The 27,004-nt window shown below is 35.9% G+C and overlaps 1 protein-coding gene across 1 annotated transcript in view; it reads right to left on the reverse strand.

Moving 5' to 3' along the window:
* The window catches only part of PARD3B (par-3 family cell polarity regulator beta), a 394,443-nt gene that overhangs the window by 166,232 nt on the left and 201,207 nt on the right, over positions 1-27,004 (reverse strand). Inside the window, exons 12-15 of the mRNA XM_033064800.2 lie at positions 20,933-21,103; positions 17,089-17,218; positions 11,335-11,434; positions 9,184-9,299 (exon numbers count right to left, since the gene is read on the reverse strand). Of these exons, the coding sequence (XP_032920691.1) occupies positions 9,184-9,299; positions 11,335-11,434; positions 17,089-17,218; positions 20,933-21,103 (517 nt within the window). The remainder of the gene's footprint in view (positions 1-9,183; positions 9,300-11,334; positions 11,435-17,088; positions 17,219-20,932; positions 21,104-27,004) is intronic.

Genomic DNA, 27,004 nt, shown 5'->3' on the forward strand with positions numbered 1-27,004 from the left:
AGAGGAAATTTTTTCCCTAGGACTCTACTAGTTTCGGCCTGTCTTTGTAGAAAATCACCTGAAAGATTTTAAACAAGGAAAAATACCATCTACTCTTAAAACTCAAGTAAAATGAAATCTTATTATTTTTATATCACAGCATCAAAAAGGAATTACTTTGCAAATAACTGAAATATTTCAGCTCAAGAAGATCACACTTGAGAATGCACAAGTAACTATTTTTATGAAGACAGTAGAATTACTGTATATTCTTGAGCTAGAACTATTCAATGTATAATACCTCAAAAAAATTGAAACCACCTAATTTGGGGACTGCAAAGAAAGAAGTCAAACAAAAATCGGGGAAGGATTCATACAAGAAAATAAGCAGATTCACAAACAAGAAGATACTTCTCTTTAACTTGTGAATCAAATACTTTACATTTTGAAATGTCCCTGGAAACCCAGGGATTTATTAGTTCATGAAGTTCTTAATGTTTGTCTGTAGAGATCATGCCAGCTCTTTTAAAGTAAAATCTATTATTTAGGAACCACATTTTCACCACACAAACCGGTTATGCATTCACTGTCAATACTCAAAGTATAATTGCTGAAATAAAAGATGGAAGAAACTTCTAGCTACTTAGCAAAAACATGAGCATTTGGGGGACTAGCAAGACCACAGATTATGAAAGATGCAATATTACTAAACCAAACAAATCCGCCCAGTTGATAGCAAACAACTAATACTTTTTTTCTTTAAAATTACGCCAAAAACCTCTACAGAGGGTACGAAACCCCATCTTGTTACACAATGAGTGATCAGAGTTTTTTAGTATTTCCTATGGTAATACCCTGGAGTGATGTTGTGCTTCAAGAAAATAAATATTACTATTTAACAACAACCCAACACGCCTTTGTGTCCTTCCACATACATATTTTGACTGCCACTTCTGTGCCCTGCTCAAGGTAGCCAAGGTAGCCATTTCATTTGAATTGCATGACTTCCAATAGTTTAAAACACAACAACCTTCTGTACTTCTCAAAGTTTTTGTCAAATCCAGTCCAGGCTTACACACAGACCAACAATCTAGTTATAAACTGTGGTTTAGAGAAGCACAAATTTATGCTGCTACCAACTGTCATAACCAATTACTCTCCTTCTACCCAGCTCAATTGCTGAACCATTGCATTATTTTTCCCCAAACCAAAGAGTTAGTACCATTCACAACATACAGGGTGCTGCTATTCAACTTAAGTGATTCTTTTGTGAAGGATCAGTTTTGCACATTGACTAAGAGCTACTAAAAAAAAAATCATCTAAACATCTGAAAGTCACGTGTGTTTCTGCTGGACAAACTGACACATACCTTTGAAGACCAGCTGCAGTTCTGTGCTCAGAAAAGAAGCAAACAAGGAATAAAATTACAATTAATGAGGAATAATAATAAGACACTGAAACACAAAAGAATTTCCTAGAAAACAAATTTCCTAACAAATATCTTTGTTAGTTAATAGGGAGCCAAATATAAATTTCGTATTGTACATGAATCAATTCACAAGGGGTGTACTCCCAAACTGCACATATAAATGATGCTTCCACACTTCTCAGAATCCATCAGTTTCTATGGTATAAACATATGATAAGAAAGCAAAGCCTCAAATGAGTCACTGTTTTTTCCTGATGAACTGTATCCTTACTCAGCCCTTCCATCATAATGAAGACAGTGCATCATCAATTAGCTTCAGTCAGTGATAGTGTAAAGGACATAATACTCCTGACTCTGGGTGAAGCATTTCCCCATCTAGGAGTGGCATAAATCACTTGGAGAAATGGTGTCAATTGTTGTCTCACAACCACTTCCTGTTCTAGGTTTGCCCTTTGCTACATACAAAGACAACAGGCTAAAATCTAGAGTAGCAACAAAACGTGTGTATCAGGAAGGGTAAACTTGCATTGTCTTGAACTATCTTCTTTCAGTAATTCCCTCTCTTCTCCTTTCTTCCACATAAGGGCATTTTTTCTGGGGTGACCTAGATATCCACCAGCTACTCACTCTTGAAGGTTTAGAAGTCCTGGATAAATTTCTGCTCACTTCAGTGCTGAACAGCACAGAGACTACCACACAGCTTGCACGAGGGTCAAGGAAAAATTATACTCACATGAAGTAGGAAATAAAAAAGAAAGGTAAGCCTTTTACAAAATGGGATCCACACAACTTTTGGGATCCCCTGTTCAGCATATTCAAAACCAGGAATAAATCACATCCAAACCATGATTCTGGATTCTTTTTCTCTCCTGTACAAGGTTTTCTCTAATTAGATTTTCCAGAACAATTCTGTTAGAACTGATTTAATACTTCGGTTCAATTGTATTCAGAGAAGATCCCCAAGGGATACATCTTGTGTGTCAGCACACGAGAATGAAAGTGCTTAAGTTTGCATCTGCTATTACTACTACTTGTTGCAGTACAGTTGAGGCTGTCCACTGGGCACATTTAGCTTTAAATGGAAGTTTTTCTCCTGGAAGAAAAAAACCACTGTTTTACAATTTCCCAGCCAGCATGATACAAATTTCTTCACTTTCTTGTAGTGCCATAACTACTCCTTCTTGAAGGTTACACTGTTAATTGAGGCCATCACGGTTTCTTTTACACTTTTGTTGTCTTTTCTAATCCTCTCTCACCTCTGTTCCAGAGAAACCATACTAGGCTAAAACTCCCCCGCTGCACGTCTTCCACATGTCATTAACACTTCTTCCAAATTCCTAGGGTTAACTACAAGTTCCTAATGTAATCTGTCATTCACTGATTGAAAACATTGATAGGGAACAGATTTAAGACAAAGTTTAGGCATGTTTATATCAGTATTCTTAAAAGTTACTTCATTGTTATCTTTACTTCCTTTCTTGTAGTAGCTATATATTAACTTAATTACTATTTTCTCCCCCTAACACTTCAATAATCTAACTGCATTAACAGATCCACTTAAACTTACACTAAAGCAGCCTAAAAAAACACCACCCCAAGCACGTGTTACCACATGCTCAGTTGTGTCACTATCACAACTTGTACAGCGCTCTCAGTCTGCTCCACAACAAACTTCCTTGAGTCCTAGACAATTTCTACAAAATACAGTGCAAACCTCTGTGCCCACTTCTGCCTTTATGTCACAACTCACTGTCCCCTCAACTGCACTGATTTGGTGTAAAACTGAGTAACAAAATTAGCCTTGTTAAAAGCCTCTCTTTTCATACAGAAAAAACCTAATTTCAGATTAATTTCAATTAATGGTGTTCCTACCACTTAAGAAATGATTTTGTTTCATTCCTAACTTACAGATCGTACAAACAGAAATTTAAAAGTCGTTTAAATTATGAAAACAGCATTGTGTTCATTTCTAAAAACTGATTCTGCAGAGAGCCTCAGAAAATATACATCTAATCTGACAGTACTAGAAAGCTACTCATGACATAAATTAGAATAATGTTAAAATCTCTTTTGGCCCTTGATACCAAAGATAATCACAGCCATAAGCGATATAGTTTCTCCTTAAACCATAACATTCTTGTTTTTGAAAAGTCTTTCTCTTCCAAAAATGATTTTTAAATTACTGTTATAAGCCAGTAACATTGAAAAGACTCTTAGAATTCTGATCCGTCTTCTCCAGTTCCTCATTAGTGGTCTAACAAACCTAACTAGCTCCTAAATGCAGTTCTGAAATTGGTTTCAAGTCAAAGCAAACAAATAAATATATTCCATACATACAACATGGTTACCAAAACAATGACTTTAAAATACCAAACTACTTTTTGTCCCACTAATACCATAACTCTCACTAGGGACCTCCCAAATGTATTCTTTTAATTGTATCTGAATCCAAACATTGTTTAAAGACCAATCTTCATTAGCTCTGTCTGGTCCTCATTTGCCTATGTTTTGAGATATTTATTTCAGTTTACAGAAATTACACTCAGAGTTACAATAATCTGCTTCAGAGCAAACCATGAAGCAGCTAATAGCATCTTGATTGCATTTTCCACATCCTTCTGGATATGGGACATGGATTTCCCTTTGTTTTGAGGCATTTTAAAAGCATGAACTGTAATTGAATGCATCCCTTCACCAAGAAAGAAATTAGCATTTAGTTAAATACTGGCTTCCTTGCAGAATACTCCATACCTTATACCTTGCACATTTACTTGCTAATTATGCCCAAGTAAGTAAGTTGGTCGGTATTTTAATAAATATGCCCCAAGGTTAAAGGACTCCAAGTATGTCTAATGATATTTCAGCAAACAATATTTCATTCACATTTAAAATCAAGTAAAGGACATATCCATTTCTTCAGGCTATAGAGCTTAATCAGTTAAAATTTATGGGGTTTTGCCTTTGATGGGGAAAAGAAGAGGGAATTAAGCAGCACCTTGGGATAGTGGTCATGGGTTATTATACCAACATCCTCAAATATAAATCTACACGGTACTTCGTCTGAATTGATACACAACAAAATTGCTATATATTCATATGATTCAATTTCATTGAATTGCTTCAGGTTAAAACAAGCCACACTTTCATGTGTTTGCATACAATTCCCATGGCTGTAGTTTTTACAGTACATTTATGCACAGTCTAAATCATTCCCGTGCATAAAGATTTATGTAAAGTAAGGGTGCTGGAGATAGATAATAAGACACTTTCTTTCTTTTTGTTTCCATAGAGCACACTGATTTACACTTTCTAATGAAACATTAAAAATAATTTCACATTAACATTACAAAAATTACCTTTTTATGATAGTTAAAAGAATAAACACTACTGAAAATGGATTCTGACAAAATATTATATAGAAATTCTTCTCTAGAGAACTGTGGTAATGTAAGGGAATATATGTGTGTATAGAAGGTTGTTAAAAGAAAGGGAAAATCATCCTTCCAATGTCTTATTTAGAAGCCATTGATTTCTTAATTTTCAATCTGCTATTAAGTTCCAAAAGAAGTGTTCCAGTTCAGAGTGAAAGGAAAACACATTTATTTTCACAATTTTTAAAGCATTTTGTTTTGCTTATTTTTAATACTATGCTCTAAGCACAAGTCCAAGCTTTGCATGCAGTGCAACTCTGGTCATTATAAAGTCAGACTTTGTTTGGTTCTGCACAAATTCTTGAAGTCACAGTCACAAGGGGATCTTCGCTTTGCTAACATATGGATGACCATGGCTGAAGGACAACAAAAAAAACCCCACAACAATTGAGAGGATGTGTCAACTACCAGGATCAGCAGAAGAAAACAGGAGGCTGTGCTCTTTTTATCACCAGCAGTTCAAAATACGAGTAGGTAAGGCAAGGAAATATCTACCATAAGACACAGGATATGAGCTCCGCCAGTGATCCAGAAAGTGCTGTCATTATCTCAACATAGCAGCAGGGAAGAACATTAAGACTTATAGCTGACATGGAACTAATCTGTAGCCTATTACTCTGAATGAAGTTGTAAATTTTGAGAAGCATTTGATCATTGTGGAAATGATGGATGCTAAAACAGGGAACTGTCACCCTACCCCCATACACTCTGCACAAGGACATCTGTACAGATGAGGCAAGTTCTGCTCAATCTGCAAAGCCAAAAAAATTATCATTACAACTATATGTGCTTTTTTCTATTTTTGTTAAAATTTCTACAACACTAACTCAATAATATATGCCACCAATTTTTATTTTATTTTTTAAAGTAGGTTCAAGCAAAAACTAATTAATCTGGAAAGAAACTGAGTTTTTGAAATACACCAGCTTCAGGCAATGCTACCTTTGGATTCATGCTGTCTGTGAATTTGGCAGTTAAGACTTGTGTCAGTCCATAGGACACAGGGCATGAGTCCCAAACAAGCAGGTGGCAATGGTTCATACCCTCTGTTCCTGTCCAGCTGCCCAGCCAACAGCCCTGACATGCACCAAGTACCAATAAACTGAACCTGCAGCTGCCCCACTGGCAAGCAACCTACAGCTGGATGTGCCAAGTTCCTTTCACTGCAGGGTTTGCTCTGGAGAGTGACAACAACAAATTGATGCACAATGTTAGCAGTGCTGAACACTTTTTCATCACCCATCCTTATTACCTCATATTATTCACTGAGGATATTAATTTATAGCAATTACTATTTTGTAAATAGCTATGACTGGAGAGCAGATTAAGCACTCAAAGGTTTCTGGGTCTAAATATATATATGAAACTGAAAAGATAAACATCAATGCTAAATGAGTTTCCATTGTGAACCTGTGTAATTATAGACCATAGATTTTCCTCTTGTACATACATCAGCCCTCAGCAAAGCCAGGAAGACCCTTACTATACAATTTCACTAGCTCCCTAATTTAATGAATTTATTATTTTCATGTAAGGTTCACAATCCATAATAATATCTGGATTTTCTTCTGTTTAAAATATTACCCACCTTTGATAATCCTTCAGATCCCAGCCTTTGTAACCTTGTAATTAGGCAATGGGGGCATTATACACATTTCAAGGTGAAGTAAAATGTTTCCTAAGTGAGTAGCAGTACAGATTTCACATTTATGCCCTGCATTAGATCAATTCTGTTGTCTGCTGAATTTGTGATTGTCATTCTGGGTCTCTAGACCCAATCTCTGGGTGATTTAATAGATCTGTGGAGACACGTGATTCAGAGACAACTTGGTTTAAAAAGAAAGAAACTGCATCTAAATCACATGTTCTAAGGTTTCAGAGCTCTCCTCCTGGACTCCAGTTCTGTGTTTTTTTCTGTTCATCCTGTATTTATTTTGGAGGGGAATGGCAGAACTTGAGAACAAAAGAAAAGTAGTAAGTGGACAGCATCCCATGACTACTGGAAAAACAGGGCCTAGAAATTTTCAGAGAAAGGACATCTCCCCTTTGTTACCAAATTTGCTGGAGGATGACTTCCATTTTCCTTTTTTTTCAGCAGTGCATTGAAATCAGTAATTGGTACACAGCTACATGTTGGGGTGAGAAGTTACTAATGGTCAGGACTGCAGTTAAGTAAAAACCCCCTAAGAAATAACTTTGCTTTTCCAAAAATCCATCCTGGAATGTGTATTGTATGAATGCTCTATTTGGAAGCACATTTTTATATACCAAACTATTGGGATTTTATTTGCATTTGAAGCACTTTATATTGCAGCTACTCCACTTCAGATTTTCATGTTTCTGTTCCGTTTCCTCTTTCAGAGAGTAGCTTCTACCTAAAGTCTTTCAAAAGGTGGAAAGACAAACATGGACTTCACTGCTTGCTAGAGAATGACTGTGAAAGGACCCTTTCATCACTGTAAAAGGTAGTTTTCATCTTCCTTCGTTTCATTATTTGCCAAGCTATGTGCAAGGAATTTTACTTGATCTATTGTTATTTATAAAACAATACGGTGCAGATCTTTCATCATCTCTCCAGTTCCTTACATGAGTGTCTCATGTAGATTTACCTTCACATATCCAATCAGACTGGTTATTACCCTCTTTATTTTTTATTTTTCTAACACAAGGGGACATGTCAACAGCTACCTTCTACAGGCAACAATTTTGGAACACTTTAAAAGATAACATTTGTATCCAATTTTTTTTAATATTTTTGCATCAATTTTATTTTAGTCTTTAGTCACCATGATTTAGTGACTCATATATATCCTCAAAGGATTGCTTCTGGGTGTCAGGAGCAGATTGTGTATAGAATTTGAAGCATGAGTTACCTGGCAGTTCTGAATATGCTCTCACACATGCTTCCATTGCCTAATTTTACACTGGTGCTTGTAAGCATTCTTTCTTGGGATTTCTGTGGGAGCTAGAAGCAAACTTTCCTAAAAGAAGGCTCAGTAAAGTTGAACATTCATTTTTCTACCAGATTACATACAATATACGTTTTGACTCAAGTCTGTAAACTCAATCCTTCTTTGAGGAGCATTTTCATTCTTTAAAAAATATCTAATCCATTACTTTTCATCAAAACAGTGAAACAGAAGAGCAAATGACTTATTTTGCCTGGTCATGCAGTAGCGTTATAATTCTGTCTTAAGACCTTTCTTCAATTAATTCATATCCACTCTTATGCATTTTATGGATTAGTAACTGTCTGGTTTTCCTTACATGCCATTGGAGGAGTATATACATTAAATGTTACATCAAAACACCCTGTTAAGATGACAATAAAAATCAACAATACAAAGCCTAAGACCAGTCTGGACCATTTCATAGAAAAAAACCTGAAAAGTAACAAAAAGCTACCTTGAAACTATATATGAAATGAATCATTTTCTATTAATGGTGTACCAAATCTGATCCAACAAAGCACACAAATCCATTATTAAAGATATCCTAATGGTAATCCTGAAAGTTTCTCCATTAACTCTGGAATTAAAAAAACAAAAAACAAAAACAAAACAACCAACAGATAAAAGTGAGTGTGGCCAAGAAGAATAAAAAGGAAAAAGAAAACCTTATTTGGTTTTTTTTGAGACTTAACAAACTTTCTTGAGCCCTCATTAAAACATGTCTTGGTTTTCAGCTGCAATAACCTTTCAATCTTCCACCTGCAAATGCTTTCCTGGTATTGAAAGTCTTTTACTTTCTACTTCACCTCTCTGCAAGATTTCCTGCACAGCATTGATGGGTAAAGAATCATAACCTTACACTCTTCAAGCATTTATAAAGATCTACTGCAACACTTTACCTGTGTTTGTCATTGTCAATGAAGAAATAAACAACTTGTATTAGGAATGTAACCCTTTGTCCAGAGTACTTTTACAATAATTTACATTCTATCAGAAAAATTACATTTGTGATTGCTGGTTTTGATTTGTATTTTAGAGATACAGAACTTGTACAGCGATTCTTTCTCCTCATTTTTCCATCATTCCCCCTTTTCCTCAGCTAGGATTTCAACACAACGGGCCTTTACAAAAAAAAAAAAAAACAAAAAAAACAAAAAAACTCCAACCAGACAAAACCAAACAAAAACCCAACAAACTTTCTTCAGCCCCAATAAAAAAGGTATTTGCAAAGAGTTGCTAGAGGAGGCTGACCACTGTCCCCATCACTGTAGTTCCTCTGCAGAGCTTACTCCCTGATGTTAGTGTTAAAGAAACAAAAGCAAGAAGCACAGAGATGGCGCAGATGGGCTAAGGCTAAAAAGCTGACCTATGTGTCACCCCAGCCCTTCTTACCCAGATCCATGCTTTTTGAGGCTTTCAGATTAATTGATTCAGACTGCTTGGCTGGTGTCAAAGATCTGAAGTTGATGTGCTGATCTGTTAAATGCACTGCTGAATTTATGATAGGGCTGTAGGGAGAAAAAAATACTTATGTAAAGTATTAAGGTACCAGTTCAAACCACAAGTGAACTAATTAAAGAATGCACAAATATACATGTGTTTTTTCCTCCAGTTGCTTACAGCATGCATTTTTAAAATCAGATATTGATCCTCAACTTCCTTTTCTGAGACTTAACACTTTCAGTCACTTGGTTTCCCCATCGGAGATGGAAATGTAAATGTAAATTACTAGTAATAACTTTCTTTTCATTTTGCTAGTTCTGTCTAACCACTGCATTTCCAAATAACATGCTACAGAATGTTGGAGAAATACTGGCAATGTACCTGGATCAATTCTACTTCATCTGCTAATATAAAATTATTTTATAGCCTTGTACCATTTACACAGGAGGTTGGAGGTCCTATACAGCATCCTATGACTAAAGAATTTCAGGGTATTGTATTTGAGTGCTTTGATTTTTATTTTGTATTTTGTTTCATTTTTTTTATTTTAAAGCAACTTTCTAAACATTTCAAAATTGCACCTGACTGAAACTCCAAGTAACTTTCAGCTCAAAATGCAACGCCTCAATGCAATCTGAAATCTTATGTGTCTCTTTTTGATAAGAAACAGAAATTATTATTCTTTTAAGTAGTCTTAAGCAAAAAAGGACTTAGAAAAATAAAAATATTTATTTCCAAGTACTTCAAATGGTTTAGTTTTACAGTGTCAAAACAGTTTCTTAATACTTTTTAAAAATGCAATTTCAGTGAAATCAGTGTGACTTGATATAACAATTCAATTTCAAGAGAACATAAGTTCTAAATGGAAAAAACAATACAACACTGGAAAAGTCAGGGTGGGACAAAGGGTCTGTAAATTCATCATAATTTTAATACATCATTAGCATTTAAGAGAATGTTTTTCTCTTAGCTTGCTGGAAAAATTAGGAACAGATTCTAACTAACAACTACAGTTGAAATGTAATGCCGAATTGCATTGATCTGTGAGACTTGTTTGTTTATCATGTCATACATACTTGCCAGGGAGACCAGAAATAACAAAATTATTTTAGTAATTACTCTGTGTTAGTGAAAGGAAAATAGATATGAAAATCTTGTATGAAGCATTCAAGGTATTCATAATAAAATATATCTACTCTTTGATGCAACCAATCACTTAAGGGTAGTTTTTACTCACACCCATGCACACAAGGCAGACACATGGCTAAATTTTTAGCTGAAATGCATACTTTCTTTATATCACTGCAGTAGATGCATGACTATCAAAACTGAACCCACAGCAAATGAGGAAAATGTTCAATAGTACATTTCAATATCATCATCAGGATTGGTTGCATTCCTCATCATTAGGAGAGGCTGAAATTATGGCTTTGATTTGAATCCTGCACTACTTGAGGTACAGAGTATGAGCCATTGTGAATTTCAACATTTACACTTCTTTTCTACACCTCCAAATTTCTGTATTTACTAAATACTTACTGTATTGACTATGAGCTATCAAGCACGTCAGGTTTTGCAGAAGTATCTGAAAAATCTACCCAATAACTTTACAACTGGTAAAATGTTCATTAATTTTTCTCCTATACACTTCAATGTTCAGATTTACTGAAAATTCATTTTGTAATCTCAAGAATATCTGTGTGTGACATAAGGAGATTAAGTTTCTTACAAACTGTGTTTGGCTTGGACTTTTAAAGCTTTAGGAGACTTCATACTGCATTTACACATTGCACCTACAGTTTTAAATTAACATTTTTTAAAAATTTGGATCATGCTTTGGGATTGTTTTGTTTCACTAAACACAAGACAAGTATCATCTATCATGGATAGCAGGTATACTGCAGCTTATGTACAACTGAAACTAACAACACACTAAATGCTAAAATAACATTCACAGCTTATGTTAAAAGACCTTCCAGGTGACTAAAGAAAGTGGCACAAATTAAAAAAAAAAAGTGGTTCTCTAATCAATTAGAACTATTATCACAACTACTACTGAGCAATTAGTGCTGTAACTAATCAGAAGAGCTGAAGTCCAACCTGTGATTATAATCCTCATTCAGAAGATCCTCACTAGGATGTGGTGGGAGAGGTGGAGGGGTTTCATTTTCACCACTGCCATGATCAGAAACTTGGAACTCTGAAACAAAATTTAGAAAGGGGTTAAATAACCTGCAGAAACAACTACATTACACCAGTTCACTGACTGATGACTGGAAGGCCTCAAGCAATGCTGAAGCAAATCACAAATTATTCAAATCCCTAAACTAACTAAACTAGAATTAAAATCACACCAAGCAGAAAATACACCCCTTGGGATTTTCCTGAAGAGTTGATTTTCAGATTTGCATATATATAATTAAAGGTAAATATAGGGAAATTTTGTCCTTATAGTGAAATCGAGTGCAAGGCACAAATTGCTTTACACTGTTTTAGTGGAGTGCTTTACTCCATTTTTAACTTCTCCATAGCTGCATTCAAACTGATTGTAGGTTCATGATTTCAGTCCTTTTGATGGGGAGCATTTATCACCTTTCATGCACAGAAGAGAACCACATTCTCAGCAAAGAGCTCAGAAAAAGAAAAATTTCTATTATCCTATAGCAAGAGAACAAAGAGGCATTTCTTAATTACAGTCTTCACTTTCCTACCATTACGGTAACTCCTTCTTTACCTTTACAAACAGCACTCAGCTAACACTAGAAAATTACTTTTTACAAAGACAAATATGAACTACTCAATCCATTCAGTGGTTTGCTAAGCAACAACACTTCAATACCTGCAATACTTAGTAAGACTGCTATGCTCACTGTAGGCCAGTTCATTACTGTCCTATAAATTCACTTCTCAACTCAAAGGTATCATCTTAGAAAAAAACCCCTGCATTTTTCAATGTAGAATATATCTTCACTCCTCCCAGGCTTAATAAGAAACATGGACACTTTCTTGGGTTTCAATGGCAGGTAAGCAATCTAACAACAATGACATGCAACAGAACAGGTCATGTTAAAGTGTGGCATGGAATGCTGGCAGTTCTTGTACAATCCTGTCTGAAAGCACTAACCTAACCTGAGAGAAAAAGGATTGGTAAGGAGGGATCAAAGCAAAAAGCAATAGATTATACTTATTTCATAAGAGCATTCATATAGCAAACAAAAATTACTGGGGGAAAAAATTCCAACAAAATCTCCCCCAAAAAAAACAATAAAAAACAACCCCCACAAACCCACACTATTAGGTCAAGAATCCTATAAAATTCCTATTGGCTGGATAGCCTCCTAAAGATGAGAATAAGAAAAAATACTTCAAACCCTGTATCTCAGGAGAAGTGTGAGCATCATCAAAAGAAAGTGAGGATAAGCAGATGAAGAAGAAAGTTTTAATGAGACCTTAAAAATGATTGCCAGTCTGATGTAAAATGTAGGTATGCTACCTTATATATACATATGGGTTTCTTGCACTGTGATCCCCATTCTTTCAGGTTTGAATATAAAAACAGAAACAGATGAGAAATAATAAGCAAGTTCTCACAGGAAAAAGAACTTACAACAAAAGAGAAACTCATATTGTTCAATGTGATACCAAATGTAATTACAAAAGTGAAGGAGACTATGAAGCTCTGCAAAAAAGACTGCAGGACACTAGTAAGAAATGCAGGTGAAATTCCCTGTCAGAGACTGCAAAGTGATGCACATGGAAGTAGGGGGAAACTCCTGAGACTTACACAAATACTCTTATGGCTCTGGAACAGCACACTAGATGTGCACTGGATTGTTCTTTCAATATATGCTTAGTGAACTCAAAGGAGGCAGTCATTGACAAGTGCAAAAAAGTCCAAGTACTCCAACTAGAATTCAGTAATGATGTACGTCATTTTAAAATGGTATCTAAGGTTTCATTCTTCCTATCTGAAAAATGACATAAAATAATTCAGAACCATATTGAAAAGGTAGCAAGGATAGATGGACACAGGTATAAACACTCCTACAAGGACCACAGATTAGGATTCTTTAGTTGAGAGAAAGAAGCAATAAAAGGGAATACAAGATGAGTCCATGCAATTGTAGAAGCTATGCATAAGGTGAAAAGGAAGTTCTCATTGTCTCATGCACAAGAACAAGAAGGCAAACAGTTGAACTATCAAATACCACAACTACAACACACACAAAGTAGTGTTTTTCAGCACTGCCATGAAGATACTTCGGAAAATAAAATTAAAAAGATTAAGAAATGTACCAAAAGTTAGAGAGATGTATCCTTGGCACAAGGGTCCAGACAGAACTTTTGACTTACTAAGTCCCTAAACCTCTGATTATTAAAAGTAGGAAGAGATGCTTCATGGTAAAAATTTAAAGCCCCCCTGAAAAAAAAAAAAAAAATCAAAAAAAGAAAAAGAGTTAAAAAACCCCCCAAATCCACAAAAAACCCAACAAACTGGGAAAAAAAAAAAAAAAAAAAAGAACCACACCACACTTACACTGTGGCACTGTGGTTAGCCTTTCTGAGCAGTCTCCTTTAGCCATGGCAAGGGGCTGAGCATATCATGCAGTTATACAGTTATACTAACTTGGATTCCCAGTAATTGGTACATGATTTCACCAAGGTTGTTTGATCATGGGTTACCACTGGTATTTTTCTTACAGTAACAAAAGGGTACACACAGAAAAACATCAGACTTCCTCAGTGAATTGGAAATGATCACAAGGGATTACAGCTCCCAGTAAAATGGAAGCAGGAGCCAGAAAGCCAGAGCATGAGAGAATTTAACCTAAGGGGCAGTCACTGGCTCCACATTTAAGACCTCAGGAAATGACCTTAGCAGATCCAGATAAACCTAAGCACTGAACAAAATGTATTGAATTTTCAGATATTAAACAGACTAAAAGAGTAAAAAAGAGTAACTCAAGCAGAGTAAAAATTGAGTCTGTCTGTAAGACGTGCAGTATTTACAAGGAAAATCTAAATAATTAAAAATTTCACTTCTTGATTTTCTAGCTTGATGTTACCACATATGTATGAAAACAGGGGTGCCTTTACAACCATGAAGATTCAGCAGTCTCTGGTAGCAGAGAAACTTTGATTATTTTAATACTTAATAGAGAGATGACAGCATTTTCCCTAAAAGTATTTATAATATAGGGTTATAAGAAATATATGAGAACCTCTAATGAAACACATTCCAGTAATCTTTCAACACCAGAAATGTAAAGCTGCTGGCACAAAAGTAACAATTCTCAAAGAGATTGTTCTAAAAAACACCGTGCAACAGCTCGGCAGCAAAAGAAGTGAGGACCTGAAGGCAGCAAGTGTTATTAATGCAAAAATAGAACAAACATTGGCATTTCAATATTGGATCACTATCCCCTCCCCCTTTATTTAAATATCCACAGGCAAGGAAAAATTTAATGTTTTGGCTAGAAGCACTTTTCTCCAGACATTAGTTTTTCTTGCTCATATATAATAAAAAAGACTCTCAAAAGAGACAGTAATATTAGCAAGCCTAGCTTCAGTGTGTTTTTGCTGAGCTTTTACAAGAATTTTATTGGTAGGAGCAGTGAAGGGTAGTGGAAATAACTTATTAGAAAACATTAATTAAGAAAGTGACATTTTATGAAACATAATACAGCTCCTACATTAAATTCTTACATCGGATCCCATATTATGTTAAAAATCTCTTCTGTGTTTTATTATTCTTTGCAAAAATGTACCAACTGCACTGCTACATTCAAGATGTGGATAGCACACTGGGAGCACGTATAAGGATCTGTTCCTACCCAAGAAGCTCACCTGGTCTCTGGCTCATGTCCTTAAACAGACACACAACCTAAGAGTTCATAGCTGAGATAAAAGAGGGCTGTGCACAGGCAAAGTGTTTCACCCTTACAAATGCCTTGAAACACTGAGGACAAAACTCTTGAAGAAATGATGCAAAAAAAATTTAAACCAGTGATGGGAGGAAATAGGTGACAGGCTTATATGGAAAGCAGAATGAGTATTAGCTCAGTAATAATAAATACTATGATTTCAAAATAATATAAATATTTCTGCAATGTGTGAGACTAGTGTAAGCCCAAATTATCTTTCATAAAAACAATTTCTTATCAGAGCCACTCCACAGCCCTCCTGGTGCAAGTGCCTGTGCAGTTTTCCATTAAGATCACTGAAATTTTCCTCATTAAATGCCAAATCTTCAACAGAAATCACAATACAATGGTATCTTGAGTAAGTGTAGAAACATCTTTGTCGCATCTTGTGCACTGACTTCAATTCCAATCACTTCCCAGCCACGCCAAACCCTCCCTGTGCCAACAGCACTCCTAAGCTTCCTTTACACATCTGACACATTCTCTTCTGAAGCCATCACCTTTTTTTGCTATAATGCCTTCTTACCATAATTCTTTAATTAAATAGATGCCTATTTAAAATAATTGTATGACTGAGCCGAAAACTAGCCATCCTAATTTTTCAATCACAATTGAAGAATCCTTATTTGAAAGTGCAACTCTTCCACATACTTTGTTTTGAATTTAAGTGACAGGTTAGCAGTTGCCATTCATCTGCATCAATGGCTCCAGAGCATTTGTTTTTATGGTTTTAAGGAAGCATTAAAAGGTATTTGCTGCTTTCTGATATTTCTTTGGTAATGACTAACTCTACAGGGCAGGCTGGTTCCAAGGATTTGACCCTTTTCTCCTGAAACTACAGAATAAGCATAAATTCCATACAAGAGAAACATAAAGTAGATCTAAGCAAAAGGATTTGATCCTTGCATATTTACAATGCTTCAGGCTATACCTAATTCTTTGCCTGGAGTCACATTGTCAAAATATTTAAGTCAACACAAATAAGTTACCCCTAAATTCTATGGGAGTTTCTCTTGAATTTTACAGACAAGGGTCTTTGGTTTTGATTAAAAGTACCCCACACAGTCATCACAGCAGTCTATGAAATTACTTTTTGCAGGCTACCTTGATTCCACAGTTGTCTAGAAAAGTGGGAAAAATCATGCATAATTCAACTACATCAAAGAAAATATTTTTTTCCTACTGAAAGGTATTTAGTTATGTCCTTGGCTTGAAGAATGAGAGCACACTTAAAAGGATAGGGGTTAAGACCATCTCAAATACTTGAACTTTTCAAATAACTGGTACCTTGCTGAGTCAGGAGCAAATTGGATAGATAGTACAGTATGCTATCAGAAATTAAAAAAGACAGGAAAAGAAGTGGCCTTAAATGCTCTTACTTTATGCTTCCATATGCTCACACATGTAGGTTTTCTTTGCACAATTTACACAATTACCTAATTCTTTTTAATGAGTTCATTAATATAATTTCAATTTGTAAATTAAGGGGATGTTTCTAACCTTTGAACAAATTTTACCTTAAAGTCTAAAATAAGCAAGTGCACTTTTCAAACATCATATTTTAGTATAAATTAAGCTTGTAATAACCTAGGACATAATCTAAAAATTAAATGTAAAAATCATTGCACTCATTAAAGATATATAGAAAATAAACATTTTGACAACATATACTTTGCACTCATCATTTGTTTTTTTCCAGCCTTACGTGTTGGGGCAGCGAGCTAGAAACTGTTACTTAAACTGGAATTTGTGCCAGGAATCTCATTCACAACTTCTGAGTCAGCTCTCCCACCCTGGCTGGATCTTCAAGCCTCAAAGTAACATAGCGTGCACTTACTCTAATTAACTGCTTTTGGTGGCTGTGGATTTCAGGAAACAAAACCACAAAGCACTCTCTGTCTCAGCACAGAGAAGGAGATGTAGAGACTACCTTTTATTCCTTCCTGAGGACTGCACGTTACAAATTGCTGGAGAATGGTATCATTGCGTCGGGAAGCAGCTGCGAAGTTATGACTCCCGTCAAAGGCTGATTTCTGAAAGACTCCCTGGTCTGAGCGTTCCTAAGGGAAAAACAGAACCACACACGGCAACACAAAATTTACATATTCAACAAAGCAGAAGAGCATCCATCATTGCAGACAGTGCACGGACACAGTGTGACACATTGTGTTCACTGTATATTGCCTGATCTCAAACGAGAAATTTGAGAGAGCTCTTCAAAACTGCGGTCTGGTTTTGCTGACCATGAAATAAGAACAACATCCAAGCAATAACAACCATTAAGAATGATGTACAAAAAAGAAGATTTTTTTTATGACCCACAACTGGCTTCATTCAAATTCTCCATCTGGGAGGGCAGCTTGTGACATTGTCAACACAAGAACATGGGCAATGCCAATGGTATTTTTCTGCCAGCCAGCTGGTTCCCTTCTCCCTGAGACTGAGTGCATATGTTCTGATGATCACACACTAGAACAGTTTTGCAAGTAAGGAGTTACACCAAACTCCCAAACGCAGGTCTTCTGGCTAGCAGCTAAACAAACTCCTGTCACACCTCTAGTCAGCTTTTCTTATGAGACATTTCCTACACGCCCCCACCCCCCCCGCCCATACATGCCATAGTGCCTAATTTATTCTCCTGAGCAGTTGCTCAAAGGAAAAAAGTTGGGGAAAAAAAAAAATTTAAAAATCACAGTTTCTAAAACTGGGACAGACCCAGAAAGACATTTCTGTAGTCATTATTCAGGGAAAACCGAAAACCCACACAGGGGAGATATTATGGCTAGTTTTCAAAGCAACCTTTATATTTTCTCTAATTTTATATCTGTTTTTTTTTTAAGTAGGATCCAACTGGTTTCTATTTTTAAACTGCATGTTCATTATTTCAGTAAATGTTATACTAAATATACATTTTTTAAAATTCCATAGTCACAGCTACAGAAGAAATGCATACATCTAACCCATGTAAATTATTTTTAAAATGATGCAAGAGGTTTGATGTATTGGCAAGTGATTGCCTGCAAACCAAGACATAAGGAAGGACAGCCTGTTACACCTCCTTGCAAACTGTTTTTCAAGCTTATTAATAAAAATAAAATAATGTAACCTAATAAAAATAAAATTGTAATAAAATAGTGATAGAATAAATACAATTAAAATAAGCATAATAAAATGGAAAAATTTCACCTCAGAACACAAATGAATGCTGGGATACTCATGGTGACAATATGGCTACAAATCTAAGTTTAGTGGACAGTGTAACATTTTTTTCCTCAGTGCAGAATCAGCCATTTGAAAAGGTTATTTTCGACCTCCACACAAAAACACACACACATCACACAAGCACTGACAGTTGTGTTTCCTCTTGAAACTGGAGTCTTTAGTTTACATAAGCTTGCTTAGGTTGTAAAGTCTCATTTACTGCTTTTTCAAACTGTCCATTGGAGACACAGTGGGATAAGGAGCCTTGAATTAACAGCAACAACAAATCTGCTTTTCCAGTTCTTTGATAAATGACACAATCAATATCCCAACAACTGATCAGTAACCAACCTAATTCAAGTATTCAGCTTATAAAACATAGTTGTCATGGAAGACCTCCATTAGTGTCCTGCCCAATAAAAACAATAATGCGTTTCTAAACATATTCTCCTTCTGCCAAGCTGAGATGCAGTTCTCAGGGAGCTGTTTTGGGGAAAGGGAAGAATGGGCACCAACCCATTTCTGCTATGGTCTCCAGACTCAAATGGAATTACAATTGAACGCAAAGACTACCCTATAAAAATTAATTCCTGTCTAAAATGAATTTGATTCAATCAAGACCTCATTATGCATTCTTCATAGGGCATGAGTCAAGACTATTTACTTCCTTCATACATCTGGATAATATTCAAAACTAAGCAGTTAACTATAAAAAGCAGCCTCATACTTTTACTAGGTCAATCTGATGTTTGATTGGAAGCTTTTTAAAAAGTAGTAGCTTTAGTTAAAAAAAGAAAACTCATGGGACTGAACTTTCTTTGAAAGTGAGCTACCTTTCTTATATTCCAAAAGTGCACAATAAATATAACATATTTAAATAACTTCATAATTCTTCCATACAGCAGGATGCTGTCACGTATAAAAGGAAAGCAAAAATGTGTTTTCCTCTAACATATTCCAGAATTGCTAATGGATACTTTTCATATTTTCCTGGCACAACTGACATCATGAGGTTTTTCCAAAGTGTCCTCCCAACAAAGTAAGGGTGTAATATTTGGGAAGTTATATATTTCTAAATCCATTTCTCAAATCAATAAATGATGGTAGTAAATGACATGGAAAATTGTCAGAAAAATATTTAAGAGTCAATTAAATTACAAGACACCTGCATCCTCTTCCTCCCTCTGGAATTTTATGCAAATACACCCACAAACATGATTGTTTTTAACATTTTAAAATGGTCCAGTAATGCTCATTAAATAAGAAGTTTGAAATATCGTGGAATTCTATAATAAGATTTATTACAACCTTTTATATCCCAATCCACTTGTATATACTTTCATTTTAAAGAACTCTATGGGTATTTAAAACTTCTAAAACTGTTTGTTCAAGGGTTAAAATCATAACTGGGGTGAGTAGAAAAGACAGTATATATGTACATTATCTATGGAGAGATGAGAAAAGAGTGTGCATATGTGTGCATGCATAAATGAAAGAGGGAGCAAGGGAGATCATAAAACCAATATTTTTCAAAATAAGAAGTGACTGACAAACATCAATTTATATGATGTCTAGAAAACATAACAGTTAAACATAACAGTCTTTCTTTTCTTATTTTGTTACCATAAATAGATTTTATGTTAATCAACTCAGAAATCCATCCTGAAGGAATCTTCATATGACCAGGAAAAGTAAAATATTTAATTCCTTGAATGTCAAAACAAAAAAACCAACAAAAAGGCAAGACAAGTCCAGAAAAACACACTAAAAAATACAGTAAATACTAATGAAAAAGAAAAAACAAGAGTAAAGTAAAATCCTAGTCACACTAAGATACTCAGGTCTCTAATTATAACAACAAAGGAAATCAGAATACAGTAATTTCACGAATATAAGATGCACCATTTTGACTAAAATTTTGGTCCCAACCTGGAAGTGCGGCTTATAATCAGATGTGGCCAATATATGAACAAAGTTTAGAAATTTGCCAACCCAGAAATACAAGCCTGCCGCCCTGGGGAGGTGGTGTGGAGCAGTGGTAGGCATAGCCCGGCCCCGGAGAGGCGGCACAGAGCCACTAAACCCCGCGATTCTGTTACTAATTGGCAACTTTGTGAAAGTTGCACGCGGATCCTCGCTGCGAACGAAAGTGCGGCTAATAATCCAGTGCGGCTTATATATGGACAAAGAACGAAATGTTGCTGACACCCGGACATGCGGTTTATAATCACTGTGGCTTATAATCATGAAATTACTGTAAATTGCCTGTATCCCAGCAAATGCCTTGAGGAGGCAGCAGACAGTCAAAACTACATCAATATATTAATCCTAAATTAACTGATTTGGAAACATTATTTTCATGTGTTCTAATACTTGTCAGATCAAAATAAGAAGCAACTTTTAGCCTAGTCTCAACAAGAACAGCACGACCAGGAGATATCAACCAGAAACATTTTGTGAGTCGCCTCTCCAGGAGAAGCTCTCTGTGGCCAAGCCTTTAGCCATCATCTCTTATGTGCAAAACCACTGGGACTGGAAAGACATTGATGTAATAAATGCTTCTAGTGCCTCACCTCTGTGTGCAGCTCCAGCCTGCGGAGCACGACTAGCTGGATCCTGCCACGAATGTTGCCCTCCATGGACATGGAGCGCCTGAGGGTTTCCATGGCCTCATGGTTGGACTTGCCCAGCAGCGACTCCCCGTTCACTGCCACCAGCTGATCGTTTACTCGCAAGCGACCGTCCTGCAAGCAAAAACCAAAGACAAGTTTAAAAAACTCCACGAGTTACTAAGCAGAGGTGCTACATATGGGAAAGCATGATGCAGACAATCAGACATTGCCCCTGTAACTCAATAAATAAAAGACTGGACAATGCCAGACATAACTTAGTGTCGTGCAATTAGCAATTTCTGCCCCCACCCCCCCCCCCCCTTTACTACATTTTTGAAAAGAGTTCATAGTGCAAATACAAACACAGACATTCATGTAGAGACTGTTGTTTTTCTTGCATTTGCAGTTCATTTGTATCACGTTAAATAATTGAATAATTTAAAAAACCCCAAACCAAACACGCAAAACCAAAACAGCACAAATCCACTCACCCACCCTGTCTCTGAGAAAAAAGGAAAAGAATCTTTTTGTTAGTTTAAAGGGCCCACACTACAACTATTAGTATCCACACTGCAACCACAAAGGAATACTACGACCTATTTTTCACGTATTATTATCTGCTATGAAGATCTGGTAAGAAATAGTTCCAAAAATTTTGTCTTACAATCTTATTGGTGTATATCTTGTCACAATTCTCATGCCAGCACATGGGCCAGCATCCTCAGTATAGAATGGTCACTAAAACTTAAACATCCTTGCTAATTAATGCTATCCCTATTTTGCAACATCCAAAACAGCTGCTAATGACAAAATTAGGGTTGAACTAAATAACCAATGCTCTGAAAAAGTAATTCGGCTGCATTTGCCAAGGTTAACTGACATTTGTGGGTGTAATAAAACTGTGGACACTGCTATTTTGTGATTTAGGAGTCTTATTGCTGTTGTCATCATGATCTGTGATTTATTTCTTTTCATAAAAGAATGTGCCATGGACTTTTCTCTCTTTAACAAGAAAACAAGGCGTATTTAATTGAGATGCAGAATTTTCTTTTAAAGTTTGTCAAGTTCACAATTATCAATCTGGTATCAGACCTCAAACAAGTAGGAGAAGGAGTAAGAAACCAAAGACATCTGATACAAGTCAGTAAGAAATAGTAACAGGGAAGATCTTGCGCAGGAATACAGTGTTTGGTTAAGATGAGTCCGATTCATTCACAGGCTCAGTACAAACTCTTCATAAGGCACTCATCTGAACTGTTTACATATTTTATGCATCTGAGGAATATTAAAATATATATACTATCTGATTTCTATTTTTTTCTGTAACTAAGATGTTCAGTTCACTATTCTGCCATTGCTGCCAAGTCTGTCATTTCTGAGTGAGTTACAGTAGCTGTGACACACCCAGCTTTATTAAGTGTTGTTTTTGTTGGAACTGCATATTATCACTACTACATCAGGGTACAGATAACCACAGAGCTGAAGAAAAAAACAGTACTTAACAAAATCCAAAATAAACTGTGATGGACAAGAAGATGGAAAGAAATAATTAGGAGATGAGTGACTCAGAGAAGGAAAATAAAGAGAAATAAAACTTTTCTTGGGAGGGTGTGGGAATGGAGGACAGAAAACAGAGAGGCCATTTGGAAGAGATACTGAAACCTCTCCCACCTCTCTGCTGAATATTTTGTGCCAGCTTAGATGTGCATAGAAAGTCAGTGGGTTAACCTCATCCTTTCCCTATATACAAATGATGCCATCACAAGAGCTAAAGTTTAGAGAGACAGGAGTTAACATTACTGAACTCAAAATTTTATTATTTGCACATGTTGTAATTCCTCTGTGCTCAATCAAAATTTGAAGAAATGAATGGAGCTATTCAGAGCAACAGGAGTTTGAGGAAAAATATTTTATTTTTCGCAAGTTTCTGTAAGACTTCAAAAATTTTACAGGTCCCCATGTCCTCCCGCTATGGTCCTACAGTTTCTTGGAGTACTGGTTTTTCTTTCTGGAAAAAAACCACCACGTGTAAATATCTCTTCAAGTTTCTTTCTAAAGTATATACAAATCCAATGCCAAATGCATCTTGTCACAACTACATCTGTGAAGTATGCAACTGTCCTGAACACAGCATGCATTTTTCAATGAATCACTGAGCCTCACAAGGCTCTGTATTGGCCCAATTTTTAATTTTCCTTGTAGTACTTTTGTACGAGACTTTATTTATATTTTAATTACATTACTTCTTAAAGGGTTTCTTTTGATGCATCCTCCCTTCTTCCCACACTGTTATGTGCAGCATTTAAATGAAAAATTCAACTCGAATTCAACACTTCAATTGTGATAGAAGAAAAAATATATGCATCATTCATAAATGTTGATCAAGCACACTTGCTAAGTCACCTGTACAAGACAGGCTGGAAGACAGCTGAATGCTGTTTTCACACAACAGGCAGAAGTTACTTCACAGAAAAACCTTTTGCCTTTTTAAAGACCATGAAAAAAAATTCCTAACGTCTAAACAGTTTCCAAACACAGATTTTCACATCCCTTGTGTTATGGCCTGGTTTGGAAGCCTGAACTGCAAGAAAATCTGCTTGGCTCAAAACAAGCTCAATGTTGTTTTAACACGTTTCTTCTTTCATCTCTGAGAGGTAGGTTTCTTTGTGGCTTTTGAGTAGGAAAACAACATTTGGCATTTCAGCAGAACAGTTTTCAAATGCCATCTCTGGAACTGCGAGTGAGCTATTCTAATAAAGGCTGATGTTATTCTTCCCTCGCTTATTCAAAAAATGCTGGGTTTTTTATGGTGACTCGCAGCAAGGGGCAGTCTACCAGCACATGGCTGCCATATTCTTCACAGTCATTCACAGGACTCCTGCTTTTTACAGTAGAGCAGGAAGATATAATGCCATGATCTTCAAGGACTTATGTTTTTAATCAAGGCACAATAAGCTATTTCCCTTGTCACACCAATGACATTTCTGTCAGAAATGCCCTAATGGCAATTATTGGTATTATCCAATTTCCCCATCCATTGCACACAATGAGCAATGTTTATTGCAACAGCACGCAGGAGGACCAAGGATGTTCAAGCTATACTATGTTTGATTTGAACAAATACACACATAGAAAATATTACATTATTGTAATGGCTCTGTTTCATTTCAGCTGCAGTGGATTTCAAGTACCTGATCCTCGGCAATGCATCGTAAGTGAAAAGCCAAGATATCTCGAGGTGAACAAGGCTGAAATCCCCAAAGTTGGGGGAATGAAAATGTATTTAAACTCAGTCAAATGTTAGTTTTCTTCACATGAAAGGCTCTGCATAATATATCAAAAATTCCAGTAAGCTCTTTATCTTGGGGATGTTAAAAAAATCGATACTTCAAAATTACAGAAGAAGGTTAAGAAGGGACATAATGGTTCAATCAGAAAAGCAACTGGTTTTATTCCTGCAGGATACAGTGTTAGAATACAAACCTGGAACTCTTAAGGCATTTTTATTTTGTTTGATTTTGTTAGCAGAGCATTAAAGAGGACTGAGTCTTGCTGTAGCATGTATGATGCTACATGCATTGACATTTTCTAAAACCTTGAGCTAGGAAAAAAGAAAAATCATAAGAGATAGAATTAAATACTTAAGTTTTCCATTATGGTTTTTAAAATATCCCTTACTACACTTTGTAATGCCACTAATACATTAGAGCTAGATTGATGTGTTAATATATAAAAAACCTTAAAAATACTAGCCTCTCTTCAGACCTTGGTTCAAGCCAATAACAAGTAACAGGAACCAAAAAAGATGGTCTGCATCTCATAGTCTACTCTTCATTCTTAAATACACATGTGTAAAAAAAAATTTAATGTCTCAAAACCTTTATACAGCATTAGAAGGATTGAGCATTTACTTTATCAGTGAAACAAATGTGTTGAAATTCTATGTATTACATTTCTTCTTCTGAGGACAAGCAGTGACTGTTTAGAAAAGGGGATAAAGTTCCCACTTACATTAGCATGATACACCAATATCGAAAAAATTTTAAATTCTAAATGTAGAAGTGAGAAACAGTAAAAGAATTCTCATGTCAGTGAGCATTAAGATTTTCTCCTGTGACAGTTTCCCAAGAAAACAATGTACACTGAAAAGCAAATGCACATGTCTTAATCCATAATAATCCATTTCAGAGAATACAAGTGAATAGCATGGGAAAATGCTCTGGACAACTACCAGCTGGAAAAAAAAAGGGTTTTTATTTCAAAACTTGCTCCAAGAAGAGATTTAAAATAAGGACAATAGGAAATCTTTAAATAATAATGCACAAATATGTGCACACTTTTTAACTTGATACAAGAAATTTTAATAATTGTTAATACCCACTGATTAGGTTGTGTTCTGTATAAAGGTCATTAGACAGAAGAAAGACAGCTGTTCTCCATACATTATACAAAAGTAGACTGTGAGTCTTAAAACATTGTCAAAATGACTGCATTCTGTGAGCTCTTACACACAGAACAGAGCCTCTGAACAGTTCTGGTTGAAGCCAGAGTCTCAGTTACTGTCTTATTTGCTCTGGAGCCTACATACAGATCCATTACCACAACACAGGTCTAATTGCTAGAAGGGTTATAATGAGGTAGAATGGAGTACAGTTCACAGGACTAAAGGTCATCACAAGAAAAAATAACCTAGTCATGGTGACTAACTGTGCCTGTTCACTCAGGGCTGAGTACAGAAGTCCTGCTTTAGTAGTCTGCAGACATCTCAAACTAAAATTAACTGTTCTGGAGTGAGTTGCTGTGGAGTAATAGAGAGCAGGAAACATACAGAGCTTGAAAAGCTTGTCTTATGAGTCTATGACTTGACGAGTCAGGCAGCCAGCCCATTAACATGGAATATGGCTCCACAGTTTGGCTACTCAAAACAAGGAGTTTATCCATGACTATGCACTGTCACTGCAACTGTTGTGGACACTGAGCTGGGAAAACAAAGAGGGCAACCTCATTTCCACAGTAAAATGAGTCGTACTCTGCAGTAGACATGCACAGGAATTAAGTTTATCCAGCCCTAATATGGCCAAATGTGAGTTAACTCAGTTCCGGCGTAATCCAGTCAGATGAATATCCAAGCTTTGAAATAACTGTGAGACTAGGACAGATAAATAACAAGCAGAGAACTATTAAACATTCTCATGAAACTGAAAACCTTGATTATTGCTATTTACTAGCTGTTGTAAATAGATGATCATTGAAGTTTTAATGCTGTGAATTGCCTTACTCAGCAGGCTGATGTCAGTAGAGCAATTTACGTAACGCTGAATTAAAAGGTATTTTTACAGAACAGAGAACTGCAAGGAATTGCCAAGATAAAAGACAAAAATTACATTGTGGTTCCACAGGTGTTAAACATATTAGCTCTGAAAGATTAAGTAATTTGCTTCCAATTCCAAGAAGTTACCTTTTCCAACTTTTATCTGAGGGAAAAGAATGCAGTCAACAGATTTACTAAAGATTAGACAATAAATTAAATAATTTTTAATCATAAAATATACAACAGTCCTTTGAAGGAACAGAACAACTCATAATACTGTCATTTATCAATTTAATATTACCAATTCAATCCACTTCAGGAACTACTGCTAACTTCTGCACAACTGATGCCAAGGTCAGTCAAGATGCATTTTTAATACAGTGATAAAAAATATTATGAACAAAAAAGAAGAAAATTATGAGAGCTTTTCATTTACAGGTACAGTGTAGGTATCAACTTCTCTGTCACTGAGCCAATTAAATTTTTCTCTCCCTGTAGGCTGCAGGGAGGCCGGAAGGCAGCCTCTACTCATACCTTCCCATCCTTATCCTTCTTCCCCTTCCCCATTTCCTGCAGCATCCAAATGTTCCCTAAGGTTTGCAACAATTCATTTTCATTTTGGCAAACTTTGTCGCTTCACACACAACCCCAGAAACCATGGGGCAAAACGTTAGATTTGTAGCTCACTCAAAGGAATGAGCGATGAAGATATTCATACCTAG

This window comes from Catharus ustulatus, chromosome 7 (assembly GCF_009819885.2).
Source record: "Catharus ustulatus isolate bCatUst1 chromosome 7, bCatUst1.pri.v2, whole genome shotgun sequence".
In the NCBI taxonomy this organism is placed as follows: Eukaryota; Metazoa; Chordata; class Aves; order Passeriformes; family Turdidae; genus Catharus; species Catharus ustulatus.